General features: G+C 37.7%; 1 protein-coding gene across 6 annotated transcripts in view; it reads right to left on the bottom strand.

The window, feature by feature from the left end:
- The window catches only part of FRY (FRY microtubule binding protein), a 257,340-nt gene that overhangs the window by 14,860 nt on the left and 221,578 nt on the right, over nucleotides 1-20,902 (bottom strand). For all 6 annotated transcript variants that reach the window (XM_068143156.1, XM_068143114.1, XM_068143147.1 and 3 more), the window contains 10 exons: nucleotides 20,581-20,721; nucleotides 19,319-19,498; nucleotides 17,659-17,820; nucleotides 16,714-16,788; nucleotides 15,512-15,682; nucleotides 9,766-9,966; nucleotides 9,067-9,228; nucleotides 6,070-6,233; nucleotides 4,755-4,944; nucleotides 664-813 (listed from right to left, as the gene is read on the bottom strand). In XM_068143156.1, coding sequence (XP_067999257.1) covers nucleotides 664-813; nucleotides 4,755-4,944; nucleotides 6,070-6,233; nucleotides 9,067-9,228; nucleotides 9,766-9,966; nucleotides 15,512-15,682; nucleotides 16,714-16,788; nucleotides 17,659-17,820; nucleotides 19,319-19,498; nucleotides 20,581-20,721 — 1,596 coding nt within the window. The remainder of the gene's footprint in view (nucleotides 1-663; nucleotides 814-4,754; nucleotides 4,945-6,069; nucleotides 6,234-9,066; nucleotides 9,229-9,765; nucleotides 9,967-15,511; nucleotides 15,683-16,713; nucleotides 16,789-17,658; nucleotides 17,821-19,318; nucleotides 19,499-20,580; nucleotides 20,722-20,902) is intronic.

Below are 20,902 nucleotides of genomic sequence, written 5' to 3' on the forward strand. Positions count from 1 at the left end.
TACCTCACATCACAGTTGACTGAAAGGAAACCACTAAACATATTACCATCTTTCATGCCAAACTATGCTAAAAATAGCTTCTCCTTTTCCATTTTTGGAGCCAACCAAGTCTGGTGGGCATCTGTTTTATATCAGCTTTTGATATACAAGCTCAACACATCATAACTGTTCTATGATTCTATATTGCCTATTTGCCAGTACTTATCTAATAAAATAATATGGAAAATTAATTAAAAACAAGAGATACAAATTACAGATAGGAGATGAGTACCTTTTTGACACATCTGTTCAGGAGTTGCTCAACCGTGAAACAGCCAGTAAAAGTATAGAATCGCAGAACGGTTTGGGTTAGAAGGTACCTTCAAGATATCTAGTTCCAACCCTGCTACCATGGTCAAGGATACCTTACAGCAGACCAGCTTGCTTAAAGCCCCATCCAACCTGGCCTTAAATGCTCCCAGGGACTGAGCATCCACAGTTTCCTGGGAGAGGTGTTCTTGCATCTCACCACCCTCACAGCAAAAAACTCTTTCCTTATATCTAATCTAAATCTTACCTCTCTCAGTTTAAAGCCATTACCCCTTGTCCTGTCACTACAAACCCTCAAAAAAATTGTCAGCACACTGCAATGCAGCACACACCTTTTGAAAGGAATATACTCACTGTTTCTGCATCTACAAAAAGGGTGGGGCATTCCGAACATGACGTTAACATCTGAGAAGATCTCACAAACTTGGAGCCTATTCCTCGCAGGTTATCTCCCAAGTAACTAGCTGCATCGCAGGTTAGGAAGCAGAATCTTTTCTGAATATTCTGGAAAGCAAAATACAGTTTATTACATTCTCTACTCAATCTTCTCTCCTTTGTAAACAAACATGCCTTTTTTTTTTCCCTTCTCAAAGAGAACATCTTCCTATGGCAAACTGAACTTTTGCCATAGGATACTCAGTTATGCTGGTGACTGCACAGCTGGGCAGCTGTGAAACTAATTACAGAATTCATAATAATCTACTATTATAACACATTCATTCTTGTAAAGACAATTCAATCTGTATGAATCCTTTTACCCACAGGTAGAATTTTTTTCTTGGCTGTACAGAGTTAACAAAGTTAATCAGCTCATTACTTTTTCTGCCCATTCCGGGCATTGTTCTGTTAGTATTCCATGTCAAGTGGATAATATAATGGACATCCCAATGTCAAACAGCAGCAGAGAACAATCAGAAAAAACCCTTTTGTTTTCCCCTGTGGGAAAAACCTTCTTACTAGCCTTTTTTTTTTTTCTCCTGCTGCTTGGAAGAACTCCAGAAACACGGCATTGCATCCGGGAATTATTCCTCTCAGAGGATTTTTTGGTGTTTTGAGTCCTAAACCAGTTTAATATTCCACAAACACTCTGGTGATGATCACTTCTTTTCGGTGAATCATAAATAAAAATAATATGCTCTTGCAGAAACTGAAATAATCACATTGCTAAATGCAGAGCAGATTTCGCTGCCAAAATCTTATCTCAGTAAGTCCAACTGCTCAGCAGGTGGAAGTAATGTGAAAGCATTTTTAAAAATGAAAGTATGCAACATTTTAATATGATTAATTCACATTATCATGGGGTAATTCTCTGAGGAATGTAGGTTAGGACCTGTGTTACAGAAAATGCATGAAGACATACATCTGGTTAAACCACAAGTATTTCACTCAGGCAAATATTCATGCGAAAAAGAAGAACAGAAAGTGAAACTGCGTTAAACTGCTAGCTTGGGTACCAAAAATAGTATGGCAATGCATGCACAACAGTCAGAGATGGAGATGCCGAATAAACTAGTACAGCAAAGAGAGAATGTCAAGGAGTAAATTGGAAATAATTAAGATGAAGGCCAAGGAAATCACAATGGAGAGAAATAACTACTAACAGATGTTGCTGCAGAGGCTGGTGTGTTTAATGCCTTCTTTTGCCTTATTGCTCCGAGACAGAGCACTGTGTACAGGTAACAATGTGACATCAGTGAAAACTCAGGTGAGAACAACCATGCTTAGTAAGGGCTTGCATATTTTTACATCTTTGCAGATTAGGAAAATTCATACTATGACAGTTATAGTACTGACTAAAGAGGTCTAAGAGCCATAACAAGTATCTCTGAGAACTCACAGAACACAGGGTTATAAAAAACTGGAGGAAAGTGCTTATCTCAAAAAAAAACACCCAAGAGTGATAGAATTAAACACAAAGTTCAGGAAATGGGGAGGCACATGAAAGATGAATAACAGGCAGTACAGATTTGGTCAGAACAAATCATACTAAATGATTTCATTTACAAGAACAGCTACAGTTTTCTATGAGGAGGAGAAATAATAGATATATTATACATTAATTCATTTGCTATCTTAGAAGTAAGGCAGAGACACCTGGTGTAGAGGTAACTGTGTGTGTAAAGTCATATTGAGAAGTTAATTATCATCAGTTCATAGTCCAAATGCAAAGATAAGTGTAGGGGGTTGTTTCCCAAACAAAAAAACCCACTAGGGACTGTCTCAGGCACTAATCAAGTCATTAATGAAAATACTGAATAATGGAATATTCAACATGCTTATTAAATGCATGGATGATTGAGCAAACTCCTTGGATTAGAATTCAGACTGATTTTTATGAAGCAGTATATGGAAAGAAATGAGGACATGGCTGTATGTCCAGGATGAAACAATCCACAGAGCACAGCCAGGATGGTGAATAACCAACATTCTATGGAACCTGATCTGCATACTAGATTGGGTTACAGGTGGAAAAGAATGAATTGCACTCTAGAAGAGAGAAGTTTTTAAACAGAAATACCTTCTTTAAAACAGGTAATCCTCTTAGAGTCACTGCTGGTAAGAACTTAGGCTGAAATACAGAATCTGAAACTGCTTTTCCAAGTAATAATTCAGGAAAAAAAAATACTCTTCCTTTACTGCTTTCTTTTTTAGGTATATATATAAGAGCAATAATCAATCTACAGCTAAGAAGATAAGTCTTGAATAAGGTTTTAAAGTACATAATTGTTGTGCTTTATGTCAGTTTAAATAATAACAAAATATTCTCAGACCATTTTGTTCTTAATCTCAGGTTTCCTCTTCTTGGAAGAGAACATTCTGTAACAAAAGGGCAAAAGGGCTTGACTGTGGAAACTACTTGCTGGCTCTCAAATCTACTTGTCTTGGAGCTGGTTGGTCTGCTGGAGGACCTTCAATTTGCCGGAATACGTAACGATAATCTGGAGATCTCTGAGCTATGACTTGTTTACAGGAAAAATACTTCATCAATTTCTGGAATTTTAAACAAGTTTAGCACATTTAGGGCAAACATCCAAGATACCATTAACTTGATGAAGACTGAAATGTAGGTGCTCTGGAAAAGAAACTTCTTTCACTTCACTGAGTATTTAGTTGACAAGCTCCTCCAAACAAGGATTTTGTTTCACAGGTAAATATTTTGGCAGTGCCTTACATCCAAAGCCTGGCACACATTGGGCTTGTTTCTGAAACTTCATGCTGTGAGGATCAAAGGTCCTTTAAGTTAGCGGATGTGGAAATGTCATATGACACAAACAACTTCAGACAAGCTGAGATCTTACCAAAAAAATCTGGGAAAAAGAAATATTTCTCTAAGGCACCCACATTTACAGTGGTGTAATGTTTAAAGGAAGACACAGTGTGCAGCTAGAGAAGATATGCCATTATCTCCAGTGGAACACAGAGGAAACAGGATGGAGAAGAGATTTTTATTGTATGATGCTTCTTTCTTATAAGGATAGTCTTAAAGATATGAAAAGATCTTGAGATCATCATTAGCTATGGGCAGCCTGCTAATACAAATTGTGTACTCTGAGCTCATGGGCACTTCGGCCCACCATGAAGGTACCAGGCTGCTGGGAACACTACTGCAGCATGTGAAACATCCTGCAGCTGCCTCATATGAAGCAGGAGAGACAATTAGTTACAGGTAAAACCAGACAGTCATTTCTTCATTCAGCTTGTACATTTGCCTCCTTTTTCTTTTCTCTTTTCTTTTCTTTTCTTTTCTTTTCTTTTCTTTTCTTTTCTTTTCTTTTCTTTTCTTTTCTTTTCTTTTCTTTTCTTTTCTTTTCTTTTCTTTTCTTTTCTTTTCTTTTCTTTTCTTTTCTTTTCTTTTCTTTTCTTTTCTTTTCTTTTCATTTTTGCTTTCTCTTATCTGTTTTCAAGATTTTTATCTCTGTGAGCATACAGTTTTAGAAAGGAGAAATGTAATTCTGGGCTTCAGACTCAATCTCTGGAATTTATGGTACATGACAGCAGCTGCACATTTCTGTTCAGATAATTAGGTACAGAATGCTTAATAATGTTGACATTTACATGCACATGGTCAGATTTCAATAGTTTGAGATGAAAGAACACTTCGACAATAGTTTGAGATGAAAAGGCTATTTTGTGTCTCTTGGAGTTACTGGTTTAGGCTGATTGTAAAGTACTGAAGAATAAAGCCTCATTAAGTGGGATCCATATTTTTAACATTATCTCTAAACCTGTAACTATGAGATACATGTTATTTTTGTGACAAAACTGTTACTGTAAGATGGTTCTAAATGAAAACCTAGTATGGCAGTTCTGCAGCATGCAAAATTACAGTGGGTATACCTGACAGCATATAATGGTTGTATACCCAGGTACTACTAGCAAGAACCATCCCAATAGCCAGACAATCTAAACATTGTGATTTTGTATCTTAAAAGTTATTTTCTCACCTTAAACAGGGAAGAGAACACATGAAATGTATAAACTGCACAGGAACCATCAGAGTCACACATGAGCTGGTTGATGTGACTACGCCAGGCTTCTTCTGCATCATCACATGCTGCTGGCTGAAATGCAGCAAGGATGGCAGAAAAGAATGGTGAAGGAGGGGGTGAGGCATTTCGATCAACGTCGCCAAAGCTGAAGGAGAAGAAAAACAAGCAAACAAACCAAAGAAACTACGATGAAAAGAGAATACCAAGAAGCTGGCAGATAAAGTTCACTAGAACAGAGAGAAAATAATGGGACCAATCACGGCACCTTTCTAAAAATATTCACGAACTTTCAAATTACTTTTGAAGATTGGCAAAATGTTGGCTACAATGAGAAAAACTGAAAGTCAGAATCCCCATCTTCAGGCCATTGCAAACTATTTTCCTCCATCTGAGAATACTTGAATTTTCTAGCATACCATTGTTTGGAGGAGGAAGGCTGAAACTTCACAGGAGGATAAAGGCCATTAAAAAAATTTAAAAGCCCCATCTTCTAGGAAAACTTGGATCTAAGAATATGTACCATAAGTCCTGAAAATAATCTTACTGTATAGAAATATTATATATGGTGATCTGTTTCATTTCCCCTCAAACTAATAGACTGGAGAAGATTCATCCCATCTCCACAATGTTTTTAGAACAGAGCATTATTTTAGCACTGCAGGTTGGTGAAACAGGCTGACTACCACTTTCAAAGGGCACTAAGCCACTTGAATGGTGTGTTATCCTTTGGGATGGAGAATTACCTCCTATGGCTCCCAAGAATCAGAACTATCATTCTGAAACCTGTGGCACACAGACATAAAAGCCTGCTTCTTCATATAACCTCATTCCTTTCCTTTCCATAAATACAGGCTAAATGCAGCCTAACTCAGCATCCAAAATCTGAAAGTGCTCTCTAAGGCACAGAAAAAAAATCTTGATGCCTTGTTGAAACACATACTGGTGTCCAACCATGTTCACCAACAGCCTCAATTACACGGGTGGGATTTTGGACAATATTGCGACTTCCTTATGACTCATAAGAAATCAGGAGGATAACTACATGGCTGATCTGCTGACCAGGTAACTAAGCAGTATTTCCATTATTATGAATCTTTAAAAACGTAGTAGTTATGCACATAATTAGAGCATTGTCTTCTCAGTGCTCTGAACTCATGAGAATTTTATACCTCCTGTGGCCAGCCAAACCAACCATTCCATTAACGAATACCTTCTTGCCAATTTGTTGTACAGTGCAAAAGAACTTTTATCAATAATAGCATACAAGTACCTAGCGAGAGCAAATTGTTCCAGCCTGTCAACTTTCTCTTCAGTCTCTGTCATATCCAGACTAAGACTATCACTGCATTCAAATGCTCCAGGGATTTCATTGGTAGACCCTGAAAAGTCATCCTCATGGACTGCTATGTCTTGTTCTTCATGTACAGCTTCAACCTAGGGGAGCGAATGATGATGTCTTAGAAAACATCAAACTACTAAGTGAATTAAATTAGTAAAAAGAAAGCATTTAATGAAAAAAAAAAAAAATCACCTGAGACATTAAATTGCACAGATTATGAATACAATATCAAGACACAGATTATAAATTACATGAATCAAGCTACACTTCTTCAAAAATATTCTATTTGCTTAAGTGTCTTTCTTAGATTAGTGTTATTTTTAAGGCATTTCTTCAACTTTATTTCTCTAGCAAAGAATTACTAAGAATTATACAAGACATATCAGAAAGTGTTGGGTTTGTTAATTTGTTTTCTCTTGATTGTTTTTGGTTTTGCAAAGCAAAAGGAATAGGAATATTCCTGAGTCCAGTGTGGACGAAATGGATCAGAGGACAAACCATGCTGAGAAGCTAAAGGAAAGCCACATGGTTGCATTACCAGAATAGGAACCAGAGCAGCTGGCGAGAATTGTGAATGTTTCTTGCTTCTACTTTCAAATACAAAGTTCTAGCTTGAAAGAACTATTGGCTTGTTCACTGCAATAACAGTGTTTGTACTAGGAAAATACATTTTCATGGAATAAGATACAGGAAGAAGGAAAGAAATGGGAAGCAAAGACATTCCACCTGCTGGAGTCCAATATGACACCCAAAAAGCAAAACAAAAAAGTGGACTGCAAAAACTGATGCAGGATTGGAATACACTTCCAGAAATTGGTGAGTTTAACTAACTTGAAAAATACACAAAATAACATAATCTGAATTCCTGTATTCCTCACAGCATTATTGACTTTAATCCCTTAAAATGCTACATTGATCTGTGAACACCAAGTAAGTTCAACTAATTTCATGTCATTGACAACACTATCTGGATTTTGGCAGTGAAACAGTTGAGAAGGGGCCTGCTTAATCAGTCTGTTGATCTCATTCACTGTATCTATTTAAAAGTTGCAGTGATATTTTAGGTTTTGCTTATTATGCAATAGCTAAACATTTTTGTACAGCAAGGAAGAACCAAAAATTTTGCTCTGCATTGCTGACATTTCAACAGCTCTCCTAAAATAAGAACTAAGATTAAAAAAGGAAAGAGCTAAGATTTTGTGTTCTCAAATTAGGTAGAAATTTAGGTGAGAGTATCAAATTTTCTGACTAGTATTTGGATGACTTGTTCCATGAAACATAAACCCAGGCATTTTAATGTTGTTTATACTGACTCTAATTTATTTTGAGCTATACAGATATATGCAAACTAGACGAAAGTATCCTTGATGAAAAAACACTAAGGAGGCATTCTATGTACATCTTCTCAATTCAAACATCTTTTGAATGCTGGCAAATCTCTTTCATCTTGGGTTTTGTATTTCACCAATATCAAACCTGTCTGGGAATAGCTGAATTTGCCTGTGAGGCTCAAGCTCTTCACTTAATTACTTCTTCCAAAGCTTTTCATTTTTTTCATGAACGCTGGCACATGGGTATTGGGACATTAAATAAATTTTCTCAGTGAAGATTCTAAAACCCCAAGCATATATGAATTTACAATTCTTAACATACATACCAATAGCTGTGGCAGCTGGATATATGAGATTATCTTTATTCACCAGCTACAAACAAATCTGTTCTGACTGCAGTTTCCTAAACTGAAATTCTGCCATCTTTTGCTGCTTATGATTATGTGGTAACTTGTCTACTAAGAGCTGTTTTGATGAACAATATTTACCTTGATGCTTACATAATGAGTTTACTTTCCCCACAACCATTCCTTGAAAGATTCCCTTCCTTTCCCATCCTCAGCCTCTTCTTCTGTCCTTTCTTCTTCCTGGGGAGGTTTCTGACACAATTTGTTCAGTTTGACAATTCCAACCTCCCTTTTGATGATTTCTTCACTTGAAATTTCCATGACCTCTGTTAGAAGCAGTGCCAGCAGCACTGTATCAATTTTTTGTGTGGCTGCATTTGGAGGGGACCAAGGGCAAGAACTGGTATAAAAGCCAATAACTACATAAGACATACTCTTCTCCTGCCCCATTCTCTTGTACTGCTCTTTCTGCAAAAGTCACCCAATTTAGACATGACAGAGAAAGCCTCACTGGTAAGGCAACGATCTCACAAAGCCACTAACCTCCCCTTGCACCTCACCTCAGATTATGTATCTGAAGATATATTGAGAGGAGTCTCCCTCAAGTAAGCATTATCAAAGCAGAAAATTAAAGAAACTGTCCCCACATTGATAATACTTTACCAACCTTATTCTATCCTCATCTTCTGATGCAGTTGTCTGACATATGCTGAACTGAGTACGGTTGTTGTATCTTTGCAAATCCTGCCTCCTCACCCACTCAAGATGGCTTAATATTGCAGTCATGAATTTAAAATTTCTGAGTGTCTGCCAAAAGGCAAGAACTGAATCCAGTGCACACAACTGTACAATAGGTTCCCACATAAAAAATGTTTCTGGGAATACATGCGTACACCCACCACATGAGCTGGCATATCATTCTTTTAAATCAGCAGGAAGAACAGAGGCATATTCCCTTAGGGTTGTAACTTGTAGCTAGTTCATGAATTTGTCCTCAAATAAGCGTGTAGTATTTTGGTGCATATGTAGTGCAAATAAAATCCTTTGATGAAGAAAGCATAATTAAAAAGGAAAGGGTATGAATGTGTAGGAGCACATGAATGCATTGTACTATGCTATTACATAGAGGAAGTCATAATGCACTTGCTTTCACAGATCCAACCCTTCATGAAAGTGTAAGTAAAAACAAACTTGTAAAAGTGTTATGTAAACCACAGTCCAGGTGGAAAAGAAAGTAAAAGTGTGTTCACCTTAGATCCTTCAGACACTTGCAGATTATTCATATCAGGCAAAGACACATCAAAGCCGGATGTTCCTATATTAAAATGATGAGGGTCTGCTGAGGTTGTGTCACACGATGTAGAAAGCGAGTCAATGTGATTTGTATCCTCAGAGGGGGAAAGAGTTATAATCTGTTTAAAAGACAGCAGGAGCACAGAACTGAGTATGCAGCTACCCCACCACACTGCTTTCATGAACATGCAAACCAGACATTTTCTCACAGGGCAGTGACAGTGGCTCTCAGTTTGTACGTGTGGACACATTAAAATGCTTTCAAGGTTTCCATAAGAAGAATTGCATGCAAACGTCCCAGAAGTGAACAAGGAAAATCTGACACAGTATACTAAATAGAATCTTATTTCTTTTGAGTATTAGATATATCAGAACAATTACTATTGGCCCCTTGTGTAAAGCTACCACATAACAGCCTGCCAAAACCAGGGTGAAAAAGCAGATCTGTTGTTTCCTGTGTTTTGAACTTTTCATTAAAAATTTCCATTTACATTTGCAGCTAAGGAAAAGAAAAATATCAAGAAGTGACAAAACGCTCCAGTGAGTGACGCTCCCTACATCAGCTGATTACCCTGTACCTGAGCAAAAGGAAACTAAAAGCCTAGCTTATATTAAAACAATCCTATCGTTTCTTAAACTGTCAGTTTGCAACTTACTAGATCTGAGTTCTCCAAGATTTGGCTGGTGGTCAGGTCCTCCTCCTCTGATGATTCATCCGAGTCCTCTCGGTTCATTTTGTTCAGGCTGGGCGTGCTCCCTGAAAGCTGGCTCTCTTCCAGCAGCTGCATGTCACACTTGTCCAGGCTATCCAGGGACCGTCTGCGTACTCCCCAGTTGAAGTTGTCCATGCTCTCACCCTGCAAGTGGATATAGGGTCAGCTTCCCTGATTTGAAACTCATCATATACAAACCACTAACGATTAGCTCAGAGTTAGCTCAAGAAAACTGATATAAGCATTATTTTGTTTGTTCACCTGGAGATACGAGCAGAAGCATGGAAATGACAGTTAAATGAAGATTCATTCTTTCAGTATTAGATGTTTTTCATGCATGGGGTAATTTAAGAATTCATTTTTTTTAAGTCCACAGATACACACACCTCAGTATCAGTAGAGCAATGACAGGCAAAAGAAAAGTTTGGGAGTATGTTAAAGGATTTTTCCATGATGTTTAAACAAAATATTAGGAGCACAGTTCATAACAATGGTTCAGTTGCAAGATGTATGTTAAAGCTTTAGAATTTTTGCATTACATACATAACCATAATAAGTAGATTTGAATGAACTCTTCATTTATACACAAAATGTAGTAGCTAAAGCAGCACACTTTAAAAAATGTTTATTCTAGGCCCATATTGCTCATTTTCAACTTGAACTTATCTGAATTATTTGAAACTATACCTTGAGAATCAGCTGATTAGCAGTGCCTGAGATTTTGCATTTTAAAAGGCCACAGGCAAATGGACTGAACATTTATATTGACTTTCAGTTCTCATCCCACAGGCAATTACATAAAGCTGAGGGCATTAAGCAAATTGTAGAACTATGTTAGGCTGGTGAGCTGATACAAAGATCACTTGATTTCTTTCCTGTACAAAAAGAATAATTTTCCACCAGCTTTCCATTTGTTTATGTATTTTCTAGTAGACCATCTATTTTTTCCTTAGTTGGACTAACTTGATAGCTCCTTTCTTCAAGTCTAGCCAGTTTCCCCTCCTGCAAAGGCAGAACCATATCCACAGCTGCTCATGTCATGGACTCACAGAGGCCAGAAGGGTCTTATATAGCATGGAGGGTCCACACAGAGGTATACAGGGTTTTTTTGGGTACTTTATCTAGGTGAAAGCCCTCAAACATACATTAATATAGGAAAGAAATTTAGAGAGAAAAGTGTTTCTTTTTAAGGTTCAGGGCTGACAAGAAGACTGTAAGATGCAAAACTCTTATTAAACAAGTGCAAACTAGCTGCTGAAAATTCAACTTGGCAGTGATCTTCTAAACATGAATTTGACAAAAATATAGTTCTGCCTAAAAGAATCATAATTATTATTACCAAATCACTGATGGCTAGTATCTGCCAGGCTTATGCAGTGTAAAATTGTGTGCAGACACAGAGGAATCAGTTCAGTAAAGGCCCTTGAGCAGATTTTAATTTTAAACACTTGAGTAATTGCCACCCTGGACGACTAAGACATTTACTGAATGGGGACTCAACTGCATAAAGTGCATTTAATTCAGCAGTAATTTTATCTCCTGAACAATCAAGCTTGTAGAAGCAGATCTCATTTTGCACCATTGCACTTTAATGCAATGGATTGTGGACTGTGATTAGAAAGTTTGGTTTCATGACACTTAGCTCACCGTTCACGAACAAATATGAGGAAAAAACAATCCAGAAATGCAAGAACTGTAATCCACAGGAACATGTAGAACTAAGGAATAAACCATATTCAAAAGCAAACAAAATTGCTGTGAAGCATGACACACTACTGGAAGAGTCCTGTGTTTTCATTTTGGGACTGGGATCATATGGTAATTGTGTGGAAAGAGAACAGAACACATCTAAGATTAAAAAATCAGGTCTCCTTAAATCCCCCAAATGTCTGGTCAGTTCCCAGCTATTTATTTTAACAGACTGTTTGGTTGTCCTTCCTCCTCCACAAAGGCTGGAGGACAGATGCAGCAATGAGACAAAGTGTCATAAATAAACGAGCAAGCAAAGATGACTGTCATCACACCCTGATCCTCATGACATCTACTACAACTACTGGTAAACTGTGCAGCCCGTGTCTACAAGAATTTTTCTTGTTGCAGTTTTATTCTGCAATGTCTTAAAGTAAGGAATGCAACAAAAAAGAAGAAAAACGAGAAGGGACACTTCCAGGGCATGCAGTTAGAAGGCAGAGTGAGCTAACAGTGAGACAGAAGGGTAAGAGAGATGAAACACAATATAACCCAAATATGCATAGTATTTGCTACAGGTGCACCCAGAATCATACTGAATTTAACCAAGTGGTCAACATATGTCTACAAAGATGGAGTTGTTGTATCTATAGTCTGTTAAACAATCTTTCTGTCACAGTTCATTAGAAAGATGGAAGACTTATTTGAGAGGCTGTTCATTTTTATCTACAGTGGGAGCTAAGCCACCTTCTATCTGAAAAGCCACCACAAAGAAGTATCAATTCAAAAGAAAACAGTTCCATAAATGTGTCTCACCAGCAGTGAGCAGGTACCACACAGAACTTCCCACAATGATCACCTTCTGGTTAAGATGTACATGTGCCCTTGCAGCCACTTTAAACATCACAACAATCCAGGGGAAAGGAGAGACACAGAAAGGGCAGTAAAAAAGGAAGCAGCCCTACAGCTGCTTCTTACCAGCTTGTCCCTACAGCTGGTAAGAATCATGCTAAACTTCTTTCAGACATATTATTATCCTTAGTGTACTGTCAAAGTCTCCAAGGTTAATGGGCTTGCACAAGTATGGTATGGTACAGGCACAAGTATTGTGGAACTGCACAGAGAGGCACTATTCCATGTGGTTCTATCTTCCAAAGGTCAAGTATTTTGAGACAAAAGCTTTCTGGGAAGTTGTGTTTGCATAACTGATGTACAAACTATCAGAAACAAATATACAAAATACAGCTGTTGATTCTGTATAACTCATTACAATTTTCTATCACTTCATTTCTCTATATACTTTGATAAACTGTGAGTTTATGGCCCAAACTGGCAATCAATAATAGGACTTTTCAGTTTCCTTTACAGGTTAAATGACTCTACTGCAGTTGGTAGGACTATACAGCTAAATTAAAGTAAGCTATATGAGTTAATTATTCAATTAAATTCAAGCTGGTAGGTAATGATGTAAACTTTTTGAAGAGGTCGTGGGTATCAGCTTTAGGAAGATGCTAACAAAAGCCAATACACCACAACTGAAACCTGGAAATTGTTGCCTGTGGAAACAAATGCCCCAGATTTCACTCTATTAAGAATAATAAAGTTATTGTGTTCCTGAATATCATTTATGCACAAAGATACTCAAAGGAGAAATGACTCAATTTGGAAAATGCTGGTACTAGAATTAAGATACTTTAAATTCTGTGAACTGTTGAACATGTCAAAAAACAAACTTCAAATGAAACAGAACTTTTGAAAAAGCCCTCAAAACCATTTCTAATACAAGACAAAAAAAGAACCACCTGTCAGAAATGCAAGCACACACACACACACACACTCACCCACCCATGCACACACTGGAGAGGGAGAGAGCAACAACAAAACTATGATGTTATTCTATAATACAAATTTGCAAGAAGGCATAACAAATGCTGGCACATCTGAGTTCAAGTAGCACTCTTACCTGAAGTTCCTGGGTAGCAGATATAACAGACAGAAAAACAAATAGAAAGAATCTTTATAAAATGACTGTATTAAAGACATCATAGACAAACATTTGCCTATAATTGTAACTAATATTATTACAGACATTTCAACCCTTCAGCCTGTCTTTTAAATTTGAAAATACTATTACTGGTATTCACATCTTTATGACACTTCAAACAAGTACATCTTGTGGTCTGTGGATGACAAGCATCCTGGCCTGTTTAAATCATCTGGGGTTTCATGGAGAGATTGTTGGTGCTAGCTTAAGTTTTCTAATACTGGTTTATGCATGGTTATGATGTAAATAATGCAGTTTTAGAGAAGTAGCCTCTTAGACCAGGTTTGAATTTGGCTAAACTATCTATTTATTTAAAACAGTAGTAAGTCAGTCTGGACTAAACCTTGAAATTCAAGGTCTTAGACCCATACCAACTCAAAAACTCCATTAAATAAAAGACTGTTTTTTCCACTTGAAGCTAGAGAAGCTTGGTGTCTGTCCCAGAAGCAAGTGAAGACAATTAGTCTATCAAATAATTTAGGCCTTCAATTTAGTCTGGAAGTTAGTCACATGTAGAACTCAAATCTTTGCAGGTTTCCATGTAAGTAAATGCATTTTGATAAGAATTGTTCTGCACAATTATAGGTAATCTGGATACGATTTTAACTGGTGAAGAGAATGAAGAAATTTTTGCACTTCACTAGACAAAAAATAACATGATACTTAGAATTGCAATCCCAAGTCCTTTTAACATCTTGAAAGCATTCAAGACATATGATTGCAGCTGGCATGCTTTTGACAAACAACCTGGCATTGCTGTTTTATTATTTATCATTGTTTGGAACTTTAAAGCTCCTACATAATATTTGGCTAATGTATTTTCAACCATTGATACCAACTGCCTTTTTTTTTTTTCCCCAGCAAAGTCATGGGCAGATGTGAGTCAAAACAACTGTATTTTGAGACAGTGATTTCTGACTTGGAAAATAAGGACTCTGCAAGATCTCTTTCTATTCCTTCATATTTTCTCTTCACCTGAGGGGTCTATCCTCCTTGAAATTATTTTACTCCTTCTAAAGGAACTAGAGAAAAAATTTATATCAATTCTTCTGGCACACACGTTCTTCTCAGAGCTAAGAGCAACACCTGAGAGAATTCATGTTAAAATCGAGTTCAGATTCTGACAAGACAATTTAACTGTTAGCTTTGCTGAACATCTGCACTCTAAGTACTAAGAACTGAAGTATTTTAAAAGTACTGAACTTTGCAGTAGCAACAAGACTGTAAGGCTTATTTGCCAACAGATATTAATTTCCTGCCTTTCCCACCCAAATGGAAAGAAGTACTCCTAGTTTGACATAAAGAGAGGTTAAAGGGTGTAGCTCCCCAAAATTAAACAGTTAAACTTCTTCCCTTCAGCAGTTTCAGCTCAAGGTGAGCTGACATGCTTCACCTGCCAAGACTTGATCTGGGCCCTCAGGGTTCTGTTTAGGTCCTGCACAAAATGATGAAATCATGGACAACTCAGCAGAGTGGAAGGTATTCCTCTTTAAGCGTTAGTGATTTCATTAGCAGTTGCAGGAGTAACAACAGCCCAAAGGCCTGAATTCATGTTTTGGAGGGTTACTCATGAATCAGATTTAAAACAACTTGATTTTATGGGTTTACAACCATCAAACACATTTTCATTAAGAATTTAGATCTTTATAAATTCTATTTAAAATAGAATAATTTAAAAGTAAGCTCACTGAAGAGTTACCAAAACAGAGGCTTTATCTTCCCAGTAACAGTTTTGCAGTGTTTCCTAAACTACATTCAGAAAGGAAGGGTGTGGTAGCCTTTTAGTGTTTATTTCAGTAGCATAACACTAAGTGAACAGTATAAACAACCTGAACTTAAACTAAGTTTATAGTCATACAGTTAAGGTTTTATGTTACAAGAAGAGTATAGTGTTCAGCAGAAAGAATATCAAACTGTTCTAATAAAAAAAGCTGTTTCAGAGAAAATATACTGTACCTCCCCATCTTCCAGCTCAACATCTAGGAAATCAAAGTCCCTAAAGACTCTGAATTGTTGTTCACTGTTTGAATCATCCATGTTCTCCTGCTCCCTCGTTCCGTCTTCTGAAGACACCAAGCTCGTCTGGTGCTCAATCAGATCCAAATCACCACAGGAAGAAAAAATTACCTACAATTCAAAGGATTTCTCTTTGTAACAAACTGTTCCCTCTGGTTGTTTCTTCCTAAAAGCTCTAATTGGTTATTCAGAAGACTGTATTTCCAGTACACACCTAATTCCTTCACTGAGTATTTTTAGAACACTCTTCATTATTTATGTTGGACAGGTGCCTTCAGATTAAACTTGTACAAAGAAACAACTTCATGCTGCAGGAACACATCCAAGAATATTACAGCTACCTCCTAATGGCTGCAGATTGATGTTGCCTGGATGTTTGTATACATTTACAGGAACGAAATTCAGAGAACTTAGCAAAGGAACTACTGTCAAGGGGATGATACGGTAAAGTTCATAAAAACATCTCTAGTTAAAAATAAAGCTGAAAAAAATATGCCAAAATTAGAAGACACAACCTGTAATTTTTCCTTTCCTAATGAAAATAATTGTATCTGCTAATTAGCAGATGCAATGCTCCCCATCTTACAGAAGTGAAGGACTTGTTCACCATAATACCTGTGACATGCAACACATTAAAAAAGATGCAGAAATTTCCCTTTCTCTGTAAAAAATAATTATTTTAGGAGCTTTCTACCCTGGATGATCTATTGCCCATTTCCTGGCACCAGAGAATATTAACTTTTAAAGAGTAATATTAGAACCAGTATCTAATGGAAAAAATCAGACATACCTGTCCCCCATTCCCTCCCTCCCACTATTTCTGCAGTATAAGTTTTTACTTTTTAGACTGGTCACTCTAGAGTTCATCAGTTTCTACCCACTAAGATGGCACACTAAACCTATATTTATATAGCATCACAGATCTTTCACAGCAAAATTAAATATAGCTCCATAAGTAAGCTGCCTTAAAGTGAAAGGGCTATTTACTTGCTGGTCTGTATGCCAAGAAATGCAGCATGGGCTGCAAGTGACAAGGACAGCAATGTGACGTGAAATTGCCTACGAGGTCAACCACAAAGTTCTTCACTTTTAAAGCTTAGGACACAAGGAAACACAGAAATGGTCAATACAAGGCTACTTACTGAAGGGTTTTTACTCAGCCCAACTTCCTGACCACATAGAGAAAGGACATGCACCAGCTTTTCTTTTGTCCTTTTCTAGAAAACAAGATGTTTCTCATGTGAGTTTTTCACTGCACTTTTTGCAGCGGCTAGAAATATACACTAACATTATCCAATTAGGAGGCATTAATGAAAGAATTAGTCATTAGGTGTTGAAAGGTTTGCTTTCAGAGCACCTATGCATACAAGGAAACACAAATAGCTGTTAGTGATTTCAGTGTTTATTATTTTTAAATGACCCCATTAATTCTCTTGAGTGTAATAAGGAAACATTAGACGGCATGGGTTACTTTAAATGGACATCTCAGAAGCTTAAGAGGAAGCATGTGTATCATCACCTTTTGCAGAACTGAGTTACTGCTATAAAACCTGTTAGATTTAAACAACAAAAAACCAACCAACCAGCCCACCCACCCACCACATTTCTGCGTGGTTTTATTTTAACTGCCAGATAACCAAAATCAGTAAGGTAACCAAACATTGCTTTCAGGAAAATTCTTCCAAGGAATTATTTTTACTTGATTTCCCAAGGGAAAAAAAAAACCCAACAAAAAACACCACTTAGAAAGTTGCACATGGTGCCTATCTGCTCTCTTCCCTAGTATATGAACTCACCTGTCTTTCTTAGCTAAATCTGACCTAGACTTAGAGATCTTAGAGATGCATTTCCTGCAGGTTGAAAGAAAAACAGCAGCAGAATAGAAGACAGACATAAGTCTGAGCATTTCTGAGTCCAAGGAACACATTCAGCACACAGTCAGATGCTGCACTGCCTGTGCCCCAGACAGCCAGGAGCACCGCACAAGGCACAGAGTGCACAAGCATTTAATAACTTCAGCGTGTGTTAATGCAGCTGCTAGAAATGCAACTTGTTAATGAACTGTGGGCTACTTAAAAGGAGTTTACCTGAGAGTACTGGGGTCTCTTCCAGCTTACAGGAACAAGGACATTGGAATTAGATCCTGATGAGGTTGAAGAAGTGCTTCGAGTGACAGCCATTGCCCTGGGTTTACCATCTCGTCCAGAAGAACTTTGCAGCTCATCATACCTCCTCCCAATAATTGGAGTCTTAAATAGAGAGTAATTATTCACTAGTACTATGCTCCAGGATGAACTTATAATGAGCCATATTGCTTCAGTTGCAGGACAAGATTACTCTGAAGATCACATACAAGGGTAAAACAAGGAGTGCATGAAATTTCATGTCACTTGGTATGTATATGTTTTCACTGTGAACATCTGAGAAACAGTTGCCTTATTTAGTAGCTAGTGTTTATGTTCATGAACAGCTAATAATCAAAGCAACTGTCAAGCCCGTTTCTAACATAGGAATTGGCAAAAAAAACCCCAGAAAATTTATGAAATTTATTTCAAATCCACATTTCTTGTGCATATTTTTTAGTGTTTTTTTCCTAGGGCTGCTGGAAAGTCTTGCCTTGTTCCAATGAGCATTAAAAAGCTTTCTTGAATTGACAACAGGATGCTCAGCATTTTCTAGACCTACACCTACATGAAACACCAAGAAGAAACGTTTTGTACAATGAATACAAGATGTTTTTTATGTCCTTATTTCCTTTTACCCTCCAAGAGTCACTATTATCTATATGAAATAGTCCATAATGCTGCCAACAGTCCTGCAGGTTCATAACTACAGAGTTGCCCTTTAAAGTCAATAGAACTGTTCAGTTCTATGAAGTTAAAAAGCATACAAGGTCTGAAGCATAAAAGACTGCTGTAAAACAGTTCAGTCAGAAGTCAGTACCCTCTGAAGGACATACTTCAGTGTTTAACAGCTTGTCTACATTTAGCCTGTATCTGGGGCTAAACTACAGCAGTTACTCTATCACCTGAAGACCCCTCCTCAGCAGAGAAAGGGGATCAGGAAAAGGAGAAGACCCACAGGTTGAAATGAAAATAGATTTAATTAAATAGCAAAATTGATATAAATACCAACACAAGGGATATAAAATTACACTAAACCAAGCAGAGGAGCAGCAGTCACACTAAACAGGAAGGCAGTCATCGAGAGCAGGAAAGGAAAGAGAAGCAGGGTGAGGAGGAGCACAAGCAGAATGCTGCCATTTCCTCAGCAAACTTCCTCTTACTGTGATACTCATGGTCTGGGATACACCTGTAGCCAACTTAAGTCAGCTGCCCTGGATGACTCAGAACTGCTAATGGCCTGCAGCCCATGGCTGCCCTGGGATTCTGTCCCAGCAAAACCAAACTACAGCTACAGACAGCCTTGGTATCCAAGTATAAAATGCTTGCAGAGCAATTCCATATATATAGGATGCTTCTGTATTGCAGTTGCCATTGCTGCAACACAGTTTTTCTACCAGATAACTTTAAATGCAACTAATAATTTCTTGACCAAAAAAAAATGGTAAAAAATCCAGTACAACCCTCCAGCATGGGTCATGAAATATACCACTGTGAATTGGAAGGACTTCCAGCTTGGCAGTTTCCCTTTCTTTCTTAATTTTTTAGCTTTCTTGTGGAGCTGCAACTTCTTTTAGGATCACCAAATAACTGAGGTGTTAAGTAGCAGAATTACAAACAGTACCTCAGAAATATCAAAATGAAACTCTAAAGTCTTCCCGGGTAGCTCCTTGGAGGCACTGTTCCACACGCGATGTATTTCCATTTTTGAAAGATCATTGTTTTGATAGGATGGTAAAACTAAACTGGCAGAGCGAGAAACGACCAACTTTAGGATATTCAAGGCTTCTCTCCAGTGAATGCTCTAGAAATAGAACAGAATAGAATAAACCAGGTTGGAAAAGACCTTCGAGATCATCAAGTCCAACCTATCACCCAACACCATCTTATCAACTAAACCATGGCACCCGGTGCCTCATCCAGTCTCCTCTTAAACAACTCCAGTGATAGTGACTCCATCACTTCCCTGGGCAACCCATTCCAATGGCCAATCACTCTTTCTGTGAAGAACTTCTTCCTGACATCCAGCCTAAACCTCCCCTGGTGCAGCTTGAGACTGTGTCCTCTTGTTGTGGTGCTGGCTGCCTGGGAGAAGAGACCAACCTCTGCCTTCCTTAAGGTAGTTGTAGAGAGCAACAAGGTCACCCCTGAGACTCATCTTCTCCAGGCTAAGCAACCCCAGCTCCCTCATCAGAAAACAAAGAAAAATTCATATGCATTCAAGATTATTTACATTTTACAGTGATGTTTTGTGCCTCATAATATAAATCTGTAATTGGACTATTACTGCTTTTTTCCCTTCTTGGCCAGTGGCAAGGGGGGTACTTGCAGAATAATTTCAATAGCAGAGACCAAAGCTTGATAAAGTGTTGAAGAACTGGCCTGTAACCTGGGAGACCTGAGTGCAAGGCCAAGTTAGAAAAGGATTTAAAATCTCCTAGCTGAATAGTTTAATCAGTAAGAATAAATACAAGGGCAACTGCAGAATCACTGTTGAACTGAAAAGCTGACTTGAAACAGGTTCTCTGCACCTGTGAATTCCTAGTAGAAATACATATTTTTCAACTGATAAGAATTAGCTGCAGAAGTCCCTGAAGTGCTCATACCACATATCCCTCATCCTAAAAATGGAAAAGAGTGGTCAGTCAGGCTCTGCCTGGCATTCAGCTGTAGTGTGGCTGCAGCCTAACCCACCCTACACAGCGAATGAACAGCTGGGTATCTTATCTGAGAAGGCTCAGCCTATGAGGCATCAGAGTAGATACCACACTTGGCGGTCACAATCCTCCTTGATAATCCAATCTTAAATTCTTATAAAGAACATTAACTTATGACAGTAATTATTGCTAAGTTCCTATGCTAATATAAAGGAGATATGGTATTCACCTGTACATATTTTTCAATGGTCTTTAGCACTTCCATGTTAAACTGTTTCACAGGAATAGCTGACAGGTCCATATAACTTAGAAGACTGTAGATCATCTGTAAGAGGGACTGTTGCATACTAGGAAGGCCCTTTTCTAGTAGCTGTTAAAGAAAAAACAAACATGAAAATAAATAAATGTTGAGACATTTTGTCTTATGGCAAAAGCTACTAGTTTCATGAATACCATTTGCAGCATTAATCTTTCTTCACTTGCTGATTTTGCAATGCCATTTTACAAGTGATGATGATCTAAGTGTGAAATATAAGAGATCTTTAAGTTGG

Source organism: Melanerpes formicivorus, unplaced genomic scaffold (assembly GCF_026170545.1).
Source record: "Melanerpes formicivorus ecotype bairdi unplaced genomic scaffold, bMelFor1.0.p_v2 SCAF_1, whole genome shotgun sequence".
NCBI classification, from domain to species: domain Eukaryota; kingdom Metazoa; phylum Chordata; class Aves; order Piciformes; family Picidae; genus Melanerpes; species Melanerpes formicivorus.